Source organism: Penicillium robsamsonii, assembly GCF_028829455.1.
Source record: "Penicillium robsamsonii strain IBT 29466 chromosome Unknown utg000002l_segment0_segment0, whole genome shotgun sequence".
Classification (NCBI taxonomy): domain Eukaryota; kingdom Fungi; phylum Ascomycota; class Eurotiomycetes; order Eurotiales; family Aspergillaceae; genus Penicillium; species Penicillium robsamsonii.
This window is the reverse complement of record NW_026643220.1, coordinates 1,013,956-1,026,303: the sequence shown is the minus strand read 5'-3', so window position 1 is coordinate 1,026,303 and position 12,348 is coordinate 1,013,956. Positions and strand designations below refer to the sequence as shown.

At 50.3% G+C, this 12,348-nt stretch overlaps 4 protein-coding genes across 4 annotated transcripts; 3 read left to right on the top strand and 1 right to left on the bottom strand.

Moving 5' to 3' along the window:
• Positions 1 to 574: 574 nt before the first annotated feature.
• Positions 575 to 4,321, top strand: N7447_003641 (putative cell wall biogenesis protein Mhp1; the record flags this gene model as incomplete). The annotated part of the gene is made up of 2 exons (XM_057227916.1): positions 575 to 626; positions 720 to 4,321. The coding sequence occupies 2 exons, from the start codon at positions 575 to 577 to the stop codon at positions 4,319 to 4,321; spliced, it is 3,654 nt and encodes a 1,217-aa protein (XP_057087257.1).
• Positions 4,322 to 4,971: 650 nt separating this feature from the next.
• On the top strand, positions 4,972 to 7,284 carry N7447_003640 (ATP-binding cassette long-chain fatty acid transporter PXA2; the record flags this gene model as incomplete). Its single annotated transcript, XM_057227915.1, has 4 exons — positions 4,972 to 5,478; positions 5,565 to 6,201; positions 6,252 to 7,149; positions 7,209 to 7,284. The coding sequence occupies 4 exons, from the start codon at positions 4,972 to 4,974 to the stop codon at positions 7,282 to 7,284; spliced, it is 2,118 nt and encodes a 705-aa protein (XP_057087256.1).
• A 438-nt stretch (positions 7,285 to 7,722) lies between these two features.
• On the top strand, positions 7,723 to 8,903 carry N7447_003639 (uncharacterized protein; the record flags this gene model as incomplete). Its single annotated transcript, XM_057227914.1, has 4 exons — positions 7,723 to 7,777; positions 7,886 to 8,211; positions 8,286 to 8,711; positions 8,793 to 8,903. 4 exons carry the CDS (start codon positions 7,723 to 7,725, stop codon positions 8,901 to 8,903), a joined length of 918 nt encoding a protein of 305 aa, XP_057087255.1.
• A 398-nt stretch (positions 8,904 to 9,301) lies between these two features.
• Positions 9,302 to 12,348, bottom strand: glpV (glycogen phosphorylase; the record flags this gene model as incomplete). The annotated part of the gene is made up of 8 exons (XM_057227913.1): positions 9,302 to 9,709; positions 9,772 to 11,537; positions 11,586 to 11,663; positions 11,710 to 11,813; positions 11,870 to 11,931; positions 11,985 to 12,020; positions 12,081 to 12,093; positions 12,146 to 12,348. The coding sequence occupies 8 exons, from the start codon at positions 12,346 to 12,348 to the stop codon at positions 9,302 to 9,304; spliced, it is 2,670 nt and encodes an 889-aa protein (XP_057087254.1).

The window sequence follows — 12,348 nt, the reverse complement described above, 5'->3', positions numbered from 1 at the left end:
TCCGGATTTGACCCAAATGATCTTCATCAATTCCACTCCAATTATTACATGTACTCACCCAATTAAAATACACTTTTCAGCAGTTATTAGCCTGTAAATTTGTGAATTTGTATGTTACATGCTCACGTGCCCCGAACCTCCCGATTATGTCACAGGCCATGCTTAATTGCATCCGGACTCTTCCAAGTCCATTTAGTAATTTCTTCCATTTCATTATGCATTTCTTGTTGAAACGAGCGATGACATTGGGTCACTTCCAGTAAGGCTGCACCTTGCGGCATAGTTCTCGGTCGCAGATCATACGGCATTTCCCCAGCATTTCCCGGCAATACAACATATATTTCCCATTCCCTTATTGTCATCGGGCCTCTAATATTGTCCACCTGATTCTCCTTTGTCGTTTTGCGATCATCACTGAAAAGTGGGGGACCAGCCAATTATGCGTCATTCGATATAGTCCTATCCAGTCATTGCGCTCTTTATACGACGCCACACCGCTGATAAACTCTCAACGACTACTTGGGCACGGCGAACTTGCATTCCTTTTTGTCTCTGACTTCTGAGGGATTTTAAAATGGAAGGTGTTCAGACTGTGGACGTGAGCTGGCTTCATCATTCACAAAAAGGTGAGTTCCACTTTCTATGCTAGCATCTCTCCGACCCCAGGTTCTGGCTTGTTGGAGTTCCGAAATCGGGACAGCTTCTAACAATCTCTTCAGACCATTTATCTCGCACAAAGTCAGTATCAGCGAGCGACAAGCCTGGCGACAAGCCTGGCGACAAGCCTGGCGCCGAGTCAAAGCCACCGACCACGCAATCTAAGTCACACCGGAGATCTCGTTCCAACAGCAACCCGGCACGCCCACCACCGCCTCCCTCCACAGAACCGAAGCAAGCTCCTCGAAATGACGCAGTGCCAGTGCAAACAAAATCACAACCAGCGGATAAAATCGAGGAGCAAAAGCCATCTACGCCATCCCCCAAACCTATCGGCCGACGAAACTCATGGATCTCCAGTCTAAGCTCGAAGTTTTCCTCTGGATCTACTCCGCCGTCGCAATCTAGTCTCAAGGCCAGTCCCGCGAGTCCCAAAACAACCTCGCCCCTCGATACGCATAACCCGTTCGGCGCCGCCTATTCCCCGAAAGACAAGGAGGAAGAGAAGAAGGACGATTCCAATCCTTTTACTTCATCATCACCCAAGGGGCCTTCGTTCATTCACAATGCACTACGCAAGTTCTCGTCTAACTCGGGTGGGTTGCCCAAGTTACATCCCAATGGCTCGGTCTGTCCACGTCGCGTGATGAACATCGACCAAAATCGACACCGATGCAAGATTGCGGACTTGAACCAGGCTAAACTCAACCGCGTCGCGTTCTGTGTGGATGTTGAAATCGCCGGTATTTCCCATCGGGATGACGACGAGGAGGCCCCTCCAACGAATCAATTACGACAGCCTCTACCTGAGTCTAATAACCACAAATCTAAGAAGGCTGATCTCAAATCGAAAGAACAAGATGAAGCTGGAGCTTTGAAACATCCCCAGGCTATGTTGGCTGAGAAGGATAGTGCGTCTGAGCCTCCTGCTCCTGCTCCTGCCCCGGTTCCTGCCCCAATCAGCGGTGGTGCGAAGGTCCAACCTAGCTCTCCCCCAACAAATACCAGCAGCAGCAAGCCATCTACCGACTCCAGTCCCAACGGGGAAGGGGCTGCTGATCCAACAAGGAAGCAGGAGAAGAAGAAAAGGTCCGAGGCAGAGCGAAAGGAACGGAAGGAGAGAAAACGCAGACAAGCAGTGGCGAATGGCTCGGTTCCATTGCAACTCGATGCAGAGAATGACGAAGAGTATTCTCGAGGTCTAGCACCGGCACCAGGTGCCTCTCGGTCCAAAACGCAAAGTCACCCAACGACCGACCCAGTGCGTATCTATCGTCGTTGTTGCCAGCTACGTGAGACGCCTGTTCTCAAGAGAGTCGTTGACGAAATCTCCAAGTCTTCATCAACGCTGGCCGAGTCACCCGGCACGGTAGCAGCTTTGGATCTGAGCAATTTCCCGATGACCTCACAGGATTTGACCACATTCAGCGACTGGCTCGCGGTCGTTCCAGTCCGTAAACTCATCCTTGAAAACTGTGCATTGACGGATACTGCCGTGCGAGCCATCCTTTCAGCCCTACTTTCCACCAAGACGGTAGAACAGATGCGCTATAGACGGAGACGATCGCGAAGACCAGAATCTCCAGATTCCAATGATCATGAACGATATGGTGTTGTGGAAAAGCTTTCTTTGAAGGGCAATCCGAAGATCGGACGGGAAGGATGGCGCCACATCAGCCTTTTTATTCACCTCTCAAAACCCTTGAACGCTATCGATTTGTCGGGTATTCCTTTCCCTCGAGGCCAGGTTGCGATCGATGGTTCTGAGACAACGGGTCAACCCCAGGCGCCTATGGCCGATGTGAGCATTATCTTCGCGAGTGCTCTGGCAGAGCGCTTTGCTGGGGACCACCTCGAAGAACTACTCATGAGCGAGTGTTATCCTTCGGTCGATGCTGTAAAGCAAATATGCCAAGCGAGCACCAAAATGGGTCTGCGAAGGCTTGGCTTCGCGAACAATGGTCTAACGAGAGAGGGCCTGGAGCATGTGGTTCAATATCTCAAAGCTGGACAGTGCGAAGGACTGGATCTAGGTGGCAACGCTATAAAGAATGATCTTGATCTTATCACAGACGCGATTGAACCTGAAACACCGCTTTATGCGCTGAGTCTGGCCGATTGCTCCCTCAATCCATCAGTGATTTATCCATTGCTCCAGTCACTTGCGCAGATTCATAACCTCCGGTTCATCGATTTCTCTCACAATCGCGAGTTATTCTCCTCGCAGCCTAACGCGCTGGGGGCTTTCCGTCGCTTCCTGCCGAAAATGCCCTCTTTGAAGCGTTTTCATCTCGCTGATGTCACCTTGTCGCCGGATCATGTTATTGGTCTTGCTGAGGTATTGCCGGAGTGCCCCAGTCTGTGCCATCTGAATATTCTGGAGAATCAACAGATTGTGGATCTGGCGTCTACTACGGACCCCGTTACTCAGGAAGAAGCCTGTGCTGTGTATGCGTCTATGATGGCAGCTGTGCGTGTGTCAAGGACAATCATTGCAGTCGACATCGATGTTCCCAGCGCAGAAAACAACGAGGTTGTCAAAGCCCTAGGATCACAGATTGTGGCTTACTCGTTGCGGAATCTTGAAGGTGGTGCCATTGCAGAAGAGCTTTCTGGCTCTACTTCTCCACTTGAGGATGTCCCCGTACCGGACATTTTACAGCATATTGTCGGACATTCAGTTATTTCCGAAGAGCCTTGCGATGATGAAGATGAGGCTGCCCCCGATGAGGATTATGTTATTGGTGGCACAGGTGTTGTCAAAGCATTGGGTGTCTGTCTCGGGAATCTGGACCAGCATGGCCTCGATGTTCTCGGGGAGCAATCTTTACCAGCTAGTGGTACCACAACACCCCGACGCCGTAAGTCTCGAGGTGTCCCTACCAAGCGACCCCGTGACATGTCGAAGAATTTGCTGGAATCCGCGCGCAATATCAGGGTTCGGATTCAGTCGGCTCTTATTCGCGAAGATCGTGCTGGTAATGACGCAAATTATCGCCGCCTGCAATTTTTGGACATGACCTTGCATAGAATGATTCAGCGCTTTGAGGATGAATACCCAGAGACTCGTATTATTCCTCAAATTCCGCCCGCTCTTCCCGTCACCGATACCATTTCTCAGCACTCTGGTGATGACGATGGAAGTGGCTCCATCGCTGCTGGCGGTAATCTGAACAGCAGCCAGCTTGACGAGAATGGCGGCGACGAGGAAGACACCGACCAATATGCCGTCCGCCTTTCTCGTACCAGCTCTATGACCTCCCTCCACTCTCGGGCCATGACATCCCAAGAAGGACACATCCACCGCATCGGCCAGAACCTCCGCCGCGACTTCCTCAAACCGTCTCTAGTTCCCGGCCATGGCGACGAAGATTTCGACTACGACGACGATAACTCGCACATTGCTGCTCTCCGGCAAAAGCTCGACCTTCTGCACGACGAGCAGGCTCTGTGTCAATTCGATGACTTTGACGCCGACATGGCCTTTAATCATCTCGGGACCACCGTTGATGAACTGTATGATTCTCAGCAGCGAGACGCCGAAGGATTCGAGCGCTTCAAGCAGTCTCAGATTGCTGCCCAGATCAACAGTGGTATTCGTGCCAGGGATAATGCACAGCCCAGGACAGGCTCCGAGGAATCAGAGAGCAAGTCCCCGTCTTAAGTTTTTTTTTTCATTTTCATTTATTATCATATTGACTCAAGATCTTGGCCTCTTTTATATTCTTTTGCGTCTTATAATACTTGTACATATTCTATGCGCGCATGTCTTTGAGTAGCATCTGCTCAGCCCAGTCTTTTGTATATACGTGGTGGGCACGGAGAAGGGCGGAATCCTGTTATCATTAGCATCTTCACTGCCGTTGCCATTACTTTGTTTCTGCATGACTATGTATCCACATATGGATGTTTCCGGGCTGTATCACTCTCTATAATCAAATAATTCCCTCGTCTCCATATTTTCTCATTAGATGTCCAACTAATATGGTGGGTGCCTTAGGCCAGCATATTTAGTTGAGCCTTGATACGTGATATTCAAACCCCCCCTCAGAATCTATCAGAAGGATGAGTTGCATGATGTGAATAGATCCATATAATCTAAATAACAAAGCTTTAATTAAGATCAATAAATCGCCGATGCCGTGAGATTACCTGAGAGTGGGTTCCTCGGCTGAACATCCCCCAGTTTCCTGGGGTATCACATGTCACCTCCGTCATGGCCATGGCATATTTCTCCTCTCCTCAACTCCTTCAACTCCCTCAACAGCGGACATGTATGCGCCCGAATCTGGCTGATAAGCATCCAACTCCGCCATGGCCGTTCAGTCAAAACTACTACCGCCCGAACGGTCCATCAAGCAGATCCTCTCCAGCCTAACAACCCTCTACCTACGAAACCGCACCCGAATCTCACGCGCCGTATATCTCGCCCTCTTCGCCGCACTCGTCAAACGAATCCACAATGCTATATCCGAGCAGAAAGCCGCGTCACAGCAAGTAGAGCTGCGCCGACGGCCTGGCACTAGCAGTTTAGGTGATGAGGAACAACCCCGCAAAAAGCGCGTGGAGATCAACCGGGAATTCTTCAAGAACTTGCTCCGTTTACTGAAGATCGTCATACCCGGATGGCGAAGCAAGGAACTACGGCTCCTGGTGAGCCACAGCGTCTTCCTGGTGCTGCGGACGCTGCTTAGTTTGTACGTTGCCGAACTGGATGGAAAGCTTGTGAGCAACTTGGTGCGCGGTAAAGGGAAGGATTTCTTACTCGGTCTTGTCTGGTGGATGATTGTGGCTGTCCCTGCTACTTTCACTAATTCTATGGTAAGTCCCACGATGATGGGACCCAGGTTTCCGGTTGACATGCGACCGTTCAATACATTTGCTGACTCGATGCTTTGCTGTATTAGCTCTCCTACCATCAGTGCAAGCTTGCTCTCAGCTATCGCAAGCGTCTCACGGACTATATCCACGAGAAGTATCTGTCCAATATGACTTTCTATGCCATCTCCGCCTTGGACGATCGAATAAAGAATCCCGACCAGCTTGTCACGGTCGATGTGTCTCGCTTTTCGGACAGTCTGGCAGAACTGTATTCGAACTTGGCTAAACCCATCCTCGATATGGTTATTTACAACTACTCGCTCTCCAAGAATGTGGGAGGTGAAGGGTTGTTCATCATGAGTCTGCTCGTGCAGTTGTCTGCCAACGTTATGCGGATGCTGACTCCACCATTTGGGAAATATGTTGCCGATGAGGCCCGACTGGAGGGCGAGTTCCGTTTCCTCCATTCACGGCTTATTGATTACAATGAAGAAGTCGCGCTTTACCATGGCCACGAGGCTGAGAAGGATACCCTGGACAAGGGTTATTTCACGTTAATCAAACATGTGAACCGTATTCTGCGCCGACGACTTTACCATGGATTCATGGAAGACTTTGTGATCAAATATTTCTGGGGAGCCATGGGCTTGGTACTCTGTAGTGTGCCCGTCTTCTTCAAGATTCCCGGTCAGGCTACACATAGCATGGGAGACCACACTGAAAGTAAGTTGTTGTCATTTGATGTTGAATTTTTACATTCTGATTACTCCCAGGCTTCGTCACAAATCGTCGAATGTTACTTTCCTCCTCGGATGCTTTTGGCCGATTGATGTTCTCCTATAAAGAGATTTCGGAGTTGGCTGGTTACACTTCGCGTGTCTCCTCGCTACTGGAAGTGATGGACGACCTCCTCGCTGGAAGGTTTGAGAAGAAGCTGGTATCATCCGCTTCGACAGAAGAGAACGCGCAAGTGCTGTCTGGTCGGGGTAAAGTCATAGAAAGCGACGCGATTGAGTTCACAGACGTACCGATCGTATCCCCGAACGGTGACGTATTGGTGCGTAAACTGTCCTTCACCGTCAATCCCGGCGAGCACCTTCTAATCGTCGGACCCAACGGGTGCGGTAAATCCTCTCTCTTCCGGATCCTGGGCGGGCTCTGGCCGGTATACGGAGGAACGGTGAAGAAACCCCCTTTCCAAGATATTTTCTACATTCCCCAGCGACCATATCTATCCCGTGGGACCCTGCGGCAACAAGTGATCTACCCGGATGGAGTGCGCGAGATGCGCGCCAAGGGTGTCACCGACGCCGATCTCCACGATGTCCTATCAGTAGTCGAGATCGCGTCCGTCGTAGACCGTCCTGGGGGTTGGGATGCAGAGGAAGAATGGCGTGACGTGTTATCTGGTGGTCTGCAGCAGCGCATTGCTATGGCTCGGTTGTTCTATCACCGACCCAAGTTTGCCATTTTGGACGAGTGCACATCCTCGGTGACGCTGGAAATTGAGAAGGTCATGTATGAGACGGCCAAGAAACTTGGCACCACGCTCATGACCGTCTCGCATCGACGCAGTCTCTGGCAGTATCACCAGAAGATCCTGCAGTTCGATGGACAGGGCGGATATATCTTCACTGGTCTAGACTGGGAACGGCGCCTGAAACTGGAAGAGTAAGTTTCTCCGATTCCGATTTACCCGATTTATCCGATTTGCCTATTAACTCTTGCAGTGAGAAGGAAGAGTTGGACTTGCAGTTACGGGCTGTACCCGAATTGCAACGTCGGGTTGCCGAATTAACGGCTTAGTTTCCTAAATTTATATTCCTTTTATGCAGTCTCTTAGCGCTGAAATGTATGATGTATTATGCATCCACTTCCAATGATATTGACCAATCCAATCGAGGACTCGGCCTCGGCCTTCCACTATTCGGCTTTCTTGGCTCTTTTTGCCCGTGACCCCTGACGACAGCCAATCACCGCCTGTTCTGGCAACGTTGAATTCTCACGATGTTCAGATGGGCCCCCAAAGGGTGGCCCACACTGATGTCGTTAGATGTCCCTACGTCATTTCCCATGTCTATCTTGTTTGCCACGGGATACGAAGTTCTTCAGGAAAAATCGTACTTAGGATCGTGACTTGGCTGTTCTGCTTTTCTTTTTTTTGTACTTGTCTATATAAACCCTATATAAACCCTACCCTCCACACACACATACACGCCTATAAACTAAACCATTGATACCAAAATGGCCGTCTCAAAGATACAACCTCATCAAAAGAGAAAGATCATCATCTTTTCCGGTATGCAATCCTTTTAATATTACCATCCCAACCCTTGTCCAATCCCACCAATCCCAACCACAAAGCCCTAAATCCTCACACTGCCAAACATAAACTAACAACCCCCAGACTTCGACGGCACAATCTTTCTACAAGACACCGGCCATGTCCTAGTAGACAACCTCGGCTGCGGCGCCGCCTACCGCAACAAACTCGAAGAACAATTCAAAACCGGCGAACGAACCTTCCGCGATATCTCAGATGATATGTGGGGATCCCTCTCCATCCCCTTCGGCGACGGCTTCGAGATAATGGAAAAGAACCTCGAACTAGACTCGGGCTTCCGTGAATTCCACCAATACTGCGTCGCCGAGGGCTTCCCCTTCAACGTGATCAGCGCAGGCCTAAAGCCTGTCTTGCAGCGCACACTGGATCTATTCCTAGGCAAGGAAGAGGTATGTCATCCCAATTCTAGATTCGTACCCCCGCAAACCAAAACCACCCACTAACAACCACTTTCAAAACACAGGCTGCCTCAATCGAAATTGTCGCAAACGACCTAAAAGCCCCAGGCGGTATCCCCTGGAAACCCGTCTGGCGCGACAACACCGACTCAGGCCACGACAAGGGCGCAAGCGTAAACCAAGCGCGCGTGAAAGCCCAATCCGAATGCGAGCCCGATGAAATCCCCCTAATTGTCTTCATCGGCGACGGCGTCTCCGATCTCGCCGCTGCCCGCGAAGCAGATGTCCTCTTTGCTCGACGTGGTCTGCGACTTGAGGAATACTGCATCGAACACGGGATCGAGCATACGCCTTTCGACGATTTCTCGCAGATCAAGAAGGAGGTCGAGGCGATTAGCATTGAGGATCAGAGGAAGACGGGTGGTGTGGGCAAACCGGTGCGGTATAACCCGCGTGCGAATATGTGGAGGAGGATTTCTAGTAAGGAGGCTGTATGTTTTTCCCTTTCCCCTTGCTAAAAAAAAAAGGGAAATGGTTGCGGTGGGGACTTTTGCTAATACTGGTGGTTATAGGTTCCGACGCTTATGGCTACGGCTACGCCTTCGCAGGATGAGAAGATGGCGCTTTGGCCGGATTATTTCTCTCAGCCTAAGCAGCCTCAGCCGGGGACTATCAAGGAGTGAGGTTGTTGCTTTTGACGTATTCATGTGTTGATGTTATGTTTTTGGGCTTGGTTTTTTTACTTTGGCATGGAGTGGGCGTTGGTTCGATATTTTCAGTCATCACTGCCTCGAGGTAGGATCCTCTTCTGGGTTTATACGGAGTGCTGTATATCGAGATTGGGTTGTATATATACCTAGTTCTGCATAGACCAATTGCATATAAAGTCTTATTATCAATGGTTAACTAGATATAAGCTGTAGAATTAAACTCATGGGAGAGTAATATAATTGATATACTATTAATGCTAATGATATGGAACAAACCAATGCTGATGAGGTCGTCGAACCAATGAAAAAACGCACGTCAATCATCAGATCAAAAAAAAAGACTTAGCACTGTCCATGTCAAATCAGTCTGCTTATTCGGTAACATCCAGAGGCTCCACATTCCAGATACTATCAGCGTACTCATTAGTAACGCGATCCATAGAGAAGAATCCCATGCGCGCGACAGAGGTAATCGACTTGGCAAGCCACTCCTCCTGATTCTGGAAGGCTTCGTCGACCATCTCGTGGGTGGTAACGTAGGAATTGAAATCGTCCGAGACGAGATAGTAATCACCGTGCTCGTCGATGGAGCTTGTGAGCGCAGAGAAGTCGGCTTTGTCGCCGAACATGTTGTCTTTGATTGCGTCGAAGACGCGCTCCAGCTGTGGATCCAGCTTGAAGTCGCCGTAGAAGTGTCTGTGACGCAGGTCCTCGACGTCTTCGGCGAGATTGCCGAAGAGGAAGATGTTCTGCTCGCCGATTTCGCGGGTGATTTCGATCTATGAGTTGTATTAGTATCATTACAGAGATAGAAGCTGGATATAGGTGAAAGAAAACTTACGTTGGCTCCATCACAGGTGCCGATGATCAGACCGCCGTTCAGGACAAACTTCATGTTGCTCGTGCCGCTGCCCTCGGTACCGGCGGTTGAGATGTGCTCGCTGATATCCGAAGCAGGACAGATAATTTCCGCCTTGCTGACGTTGTAGTCGGCGATGAAGATAACCTTCAAAAGGTCGCCAATCTCCGGGTCCTTATTCACGACATCGGCCACCTTGTTAATCAGGTGGATAATGGTCTTCGCCATCCAGTAACCGGGGGCTGCCTTGCCTCCAAAGATGGAAACCCGAGGTACCACCTTCTTCTTCTCGTCGGCTGACATGGCTTTGATACTCAAGTAGCGGTGGATGACTCCGAAGATGTTGAGTTGCTGACGCTTGTACTCGTGAATACGCTTCACCTGCACATCAAAGAGGGCGTTGGGATTAACATCGTATCCTGTAGTGGCCTTGATATGTTCAGCTAGGCGCAGTTTATTCTCCCGCTTGATGACTGCCCACTCCTCGCGGAAGGCCTTGTCGTCGACAAAGGCCTCGATCTTGTCCAAAAGCGTGAGATCCTTTAGGAAGTCATAGCTTCCAAGCTTCTCTGCGATCAACGCAGACAATCTGGGGTTGGCCTGGTGGAGCCAGCGTCTCGGGGTGATACCATTGGTAACATTGGTGAAACGGTCTGGCCCGTAGATCTTCACAAAGTCTTTGAAGAGAGTGGTCTTGAGCAGGTCTGAGTGCAGCTCAGCTACACCGTTAACCTTGTGAGAGCCAATGATAGCCAGGTAAGCCATGCGCACCATCTTAGGATGCGACTCTTCAATGATCGAGACACGCGACAGGATTTCCCGATCATTGGGGAATCGCTTCTCAACGGATTGCAAGAAGAACAGATTGATCTCGTAGATGATCTGCAAGTGTCGTGGAAGCAGGTTCTGCATCAGCGGAACAGACCATTTCTCCAGCGCTTCGGGAAGGACGGTGTGATTAGTATACCCGAAGGTCTTGGTCACGATCTGCCACGCCTCATCCCATTCCAAGCCCTCCTTGTCAATCAAGATGCGCTGCAACTCAACAATTGCAAGGGTTGGGTGGGTGTCGTTAAGCTGGATGGCGATCTGATCAGGGAACTCGCCCCAGGCGCGCTTTGTCTTCTTGAACCGTCGAACAATGTCAAACAGCGAGGCAGCACACCAGAAGTACTGCTGCTTCAAACGCAGTTCTTTGCCTCGCTCGAGGTTATCATTGGGATAGAGAACAGCCGAGATTGTTTCCGCTCTCTGCTGGTCTGCCACTGCGCTTTCATAGTCTCCAGCATTGAACTTCTGGAAGTCAAACTCCCCGCTGCTGGCCTTGCTAGACCACAGACGAAGGTTGTTGGTGGTCTTCGTACCATATCCGGGGATGGGGACATCGTATGCGATGGCTCGAACAATCTCACCATCCTCCCACGAGTGCGCGATCTTACCACTCTCGTCCTGGTATTTCTTGACGTTACCATAGAACTGGATGTCGACTGTGATTTCGTGACGCGGGAACTCCCAAGGGTTGTTGTCCAGCCAGTAGTCTGGAACCTCCACCTGGTATCCATTGACAATCTCCTGCTTGAAGATACCATAGCGGTAACGCAGCCCGTATCCCCAGGCCGGGTAGTTCAGCGTCGCCATACTGTCTAAGAAGCACGCCGCGAGACGGCCCAGACCACCGTTGCCCAATGCTGCATCGTGCTCCTGGTTGATGACGTCCTCGATGCGGAATCCAAGATCGTTCAATCCATCTAGAATCATCAGCAATGGTCCAGATCATAGATCCTTCTAGCACATACCTCGAGCAGTATCCTTCAAGCCAACATTCAGCATAGCATTGTCCAATGTACGTCCCATGAGGAACTCGAGCGACAGATCTACAGCGGTCAGCCATTGTCTTCTTCCACCGGACTGGACACATACAGTAGACTCGCTTCTGGTCTTTGAAAGTCTGACGCTGCTGAGTCTTGTTCCACTCGATGATCAATCGGTCTCTGAAAGCAAGCGCGGTTCCTGAGTATGCGGCCCTGTGGAAAGCCTAAGTCAGCAAGCACCACTTGAATCAAGAGCACAAAGCACATACAACTCATCGCAATTGTACATTGACCGAGCGAGGGTTGTTTCGATATGGCGCACGAGATCTTTCTACGAGAGGTGTTAGGCCCGAAGTATCCAATACTAAGACAAGTGGGATTTACCTCGAATTCTTCTTTAGTGTTAAATTCAGTAGCCGACTAAATCGACTCGAAACATTAGTCCCGCAGACTCGAATCCCTGGGGTTGTCTCAACGTACGTGTTTTCTCCAGCTGTGGGATCATATGGTTAGTCCAGAAGTACATAGGGAAGGAAGGTACTCACGCTTCTCGCAGTGGTTCAGGAATGCTAGCTTCGACATTCTTAATCTCAGCAGGCCCAAGGCCAGTGAATGTGCGCTTGTGCTTGGGACGACTGAATCCCGGACCGACAGGACCTTGGAGGTCGGCGATAGGAGCTCCAAAGGAAGACCTTCGCTCCCGACGAGGCTCAGCCGGTGCAACCTCAACTGGCTCTACGTTCGACAT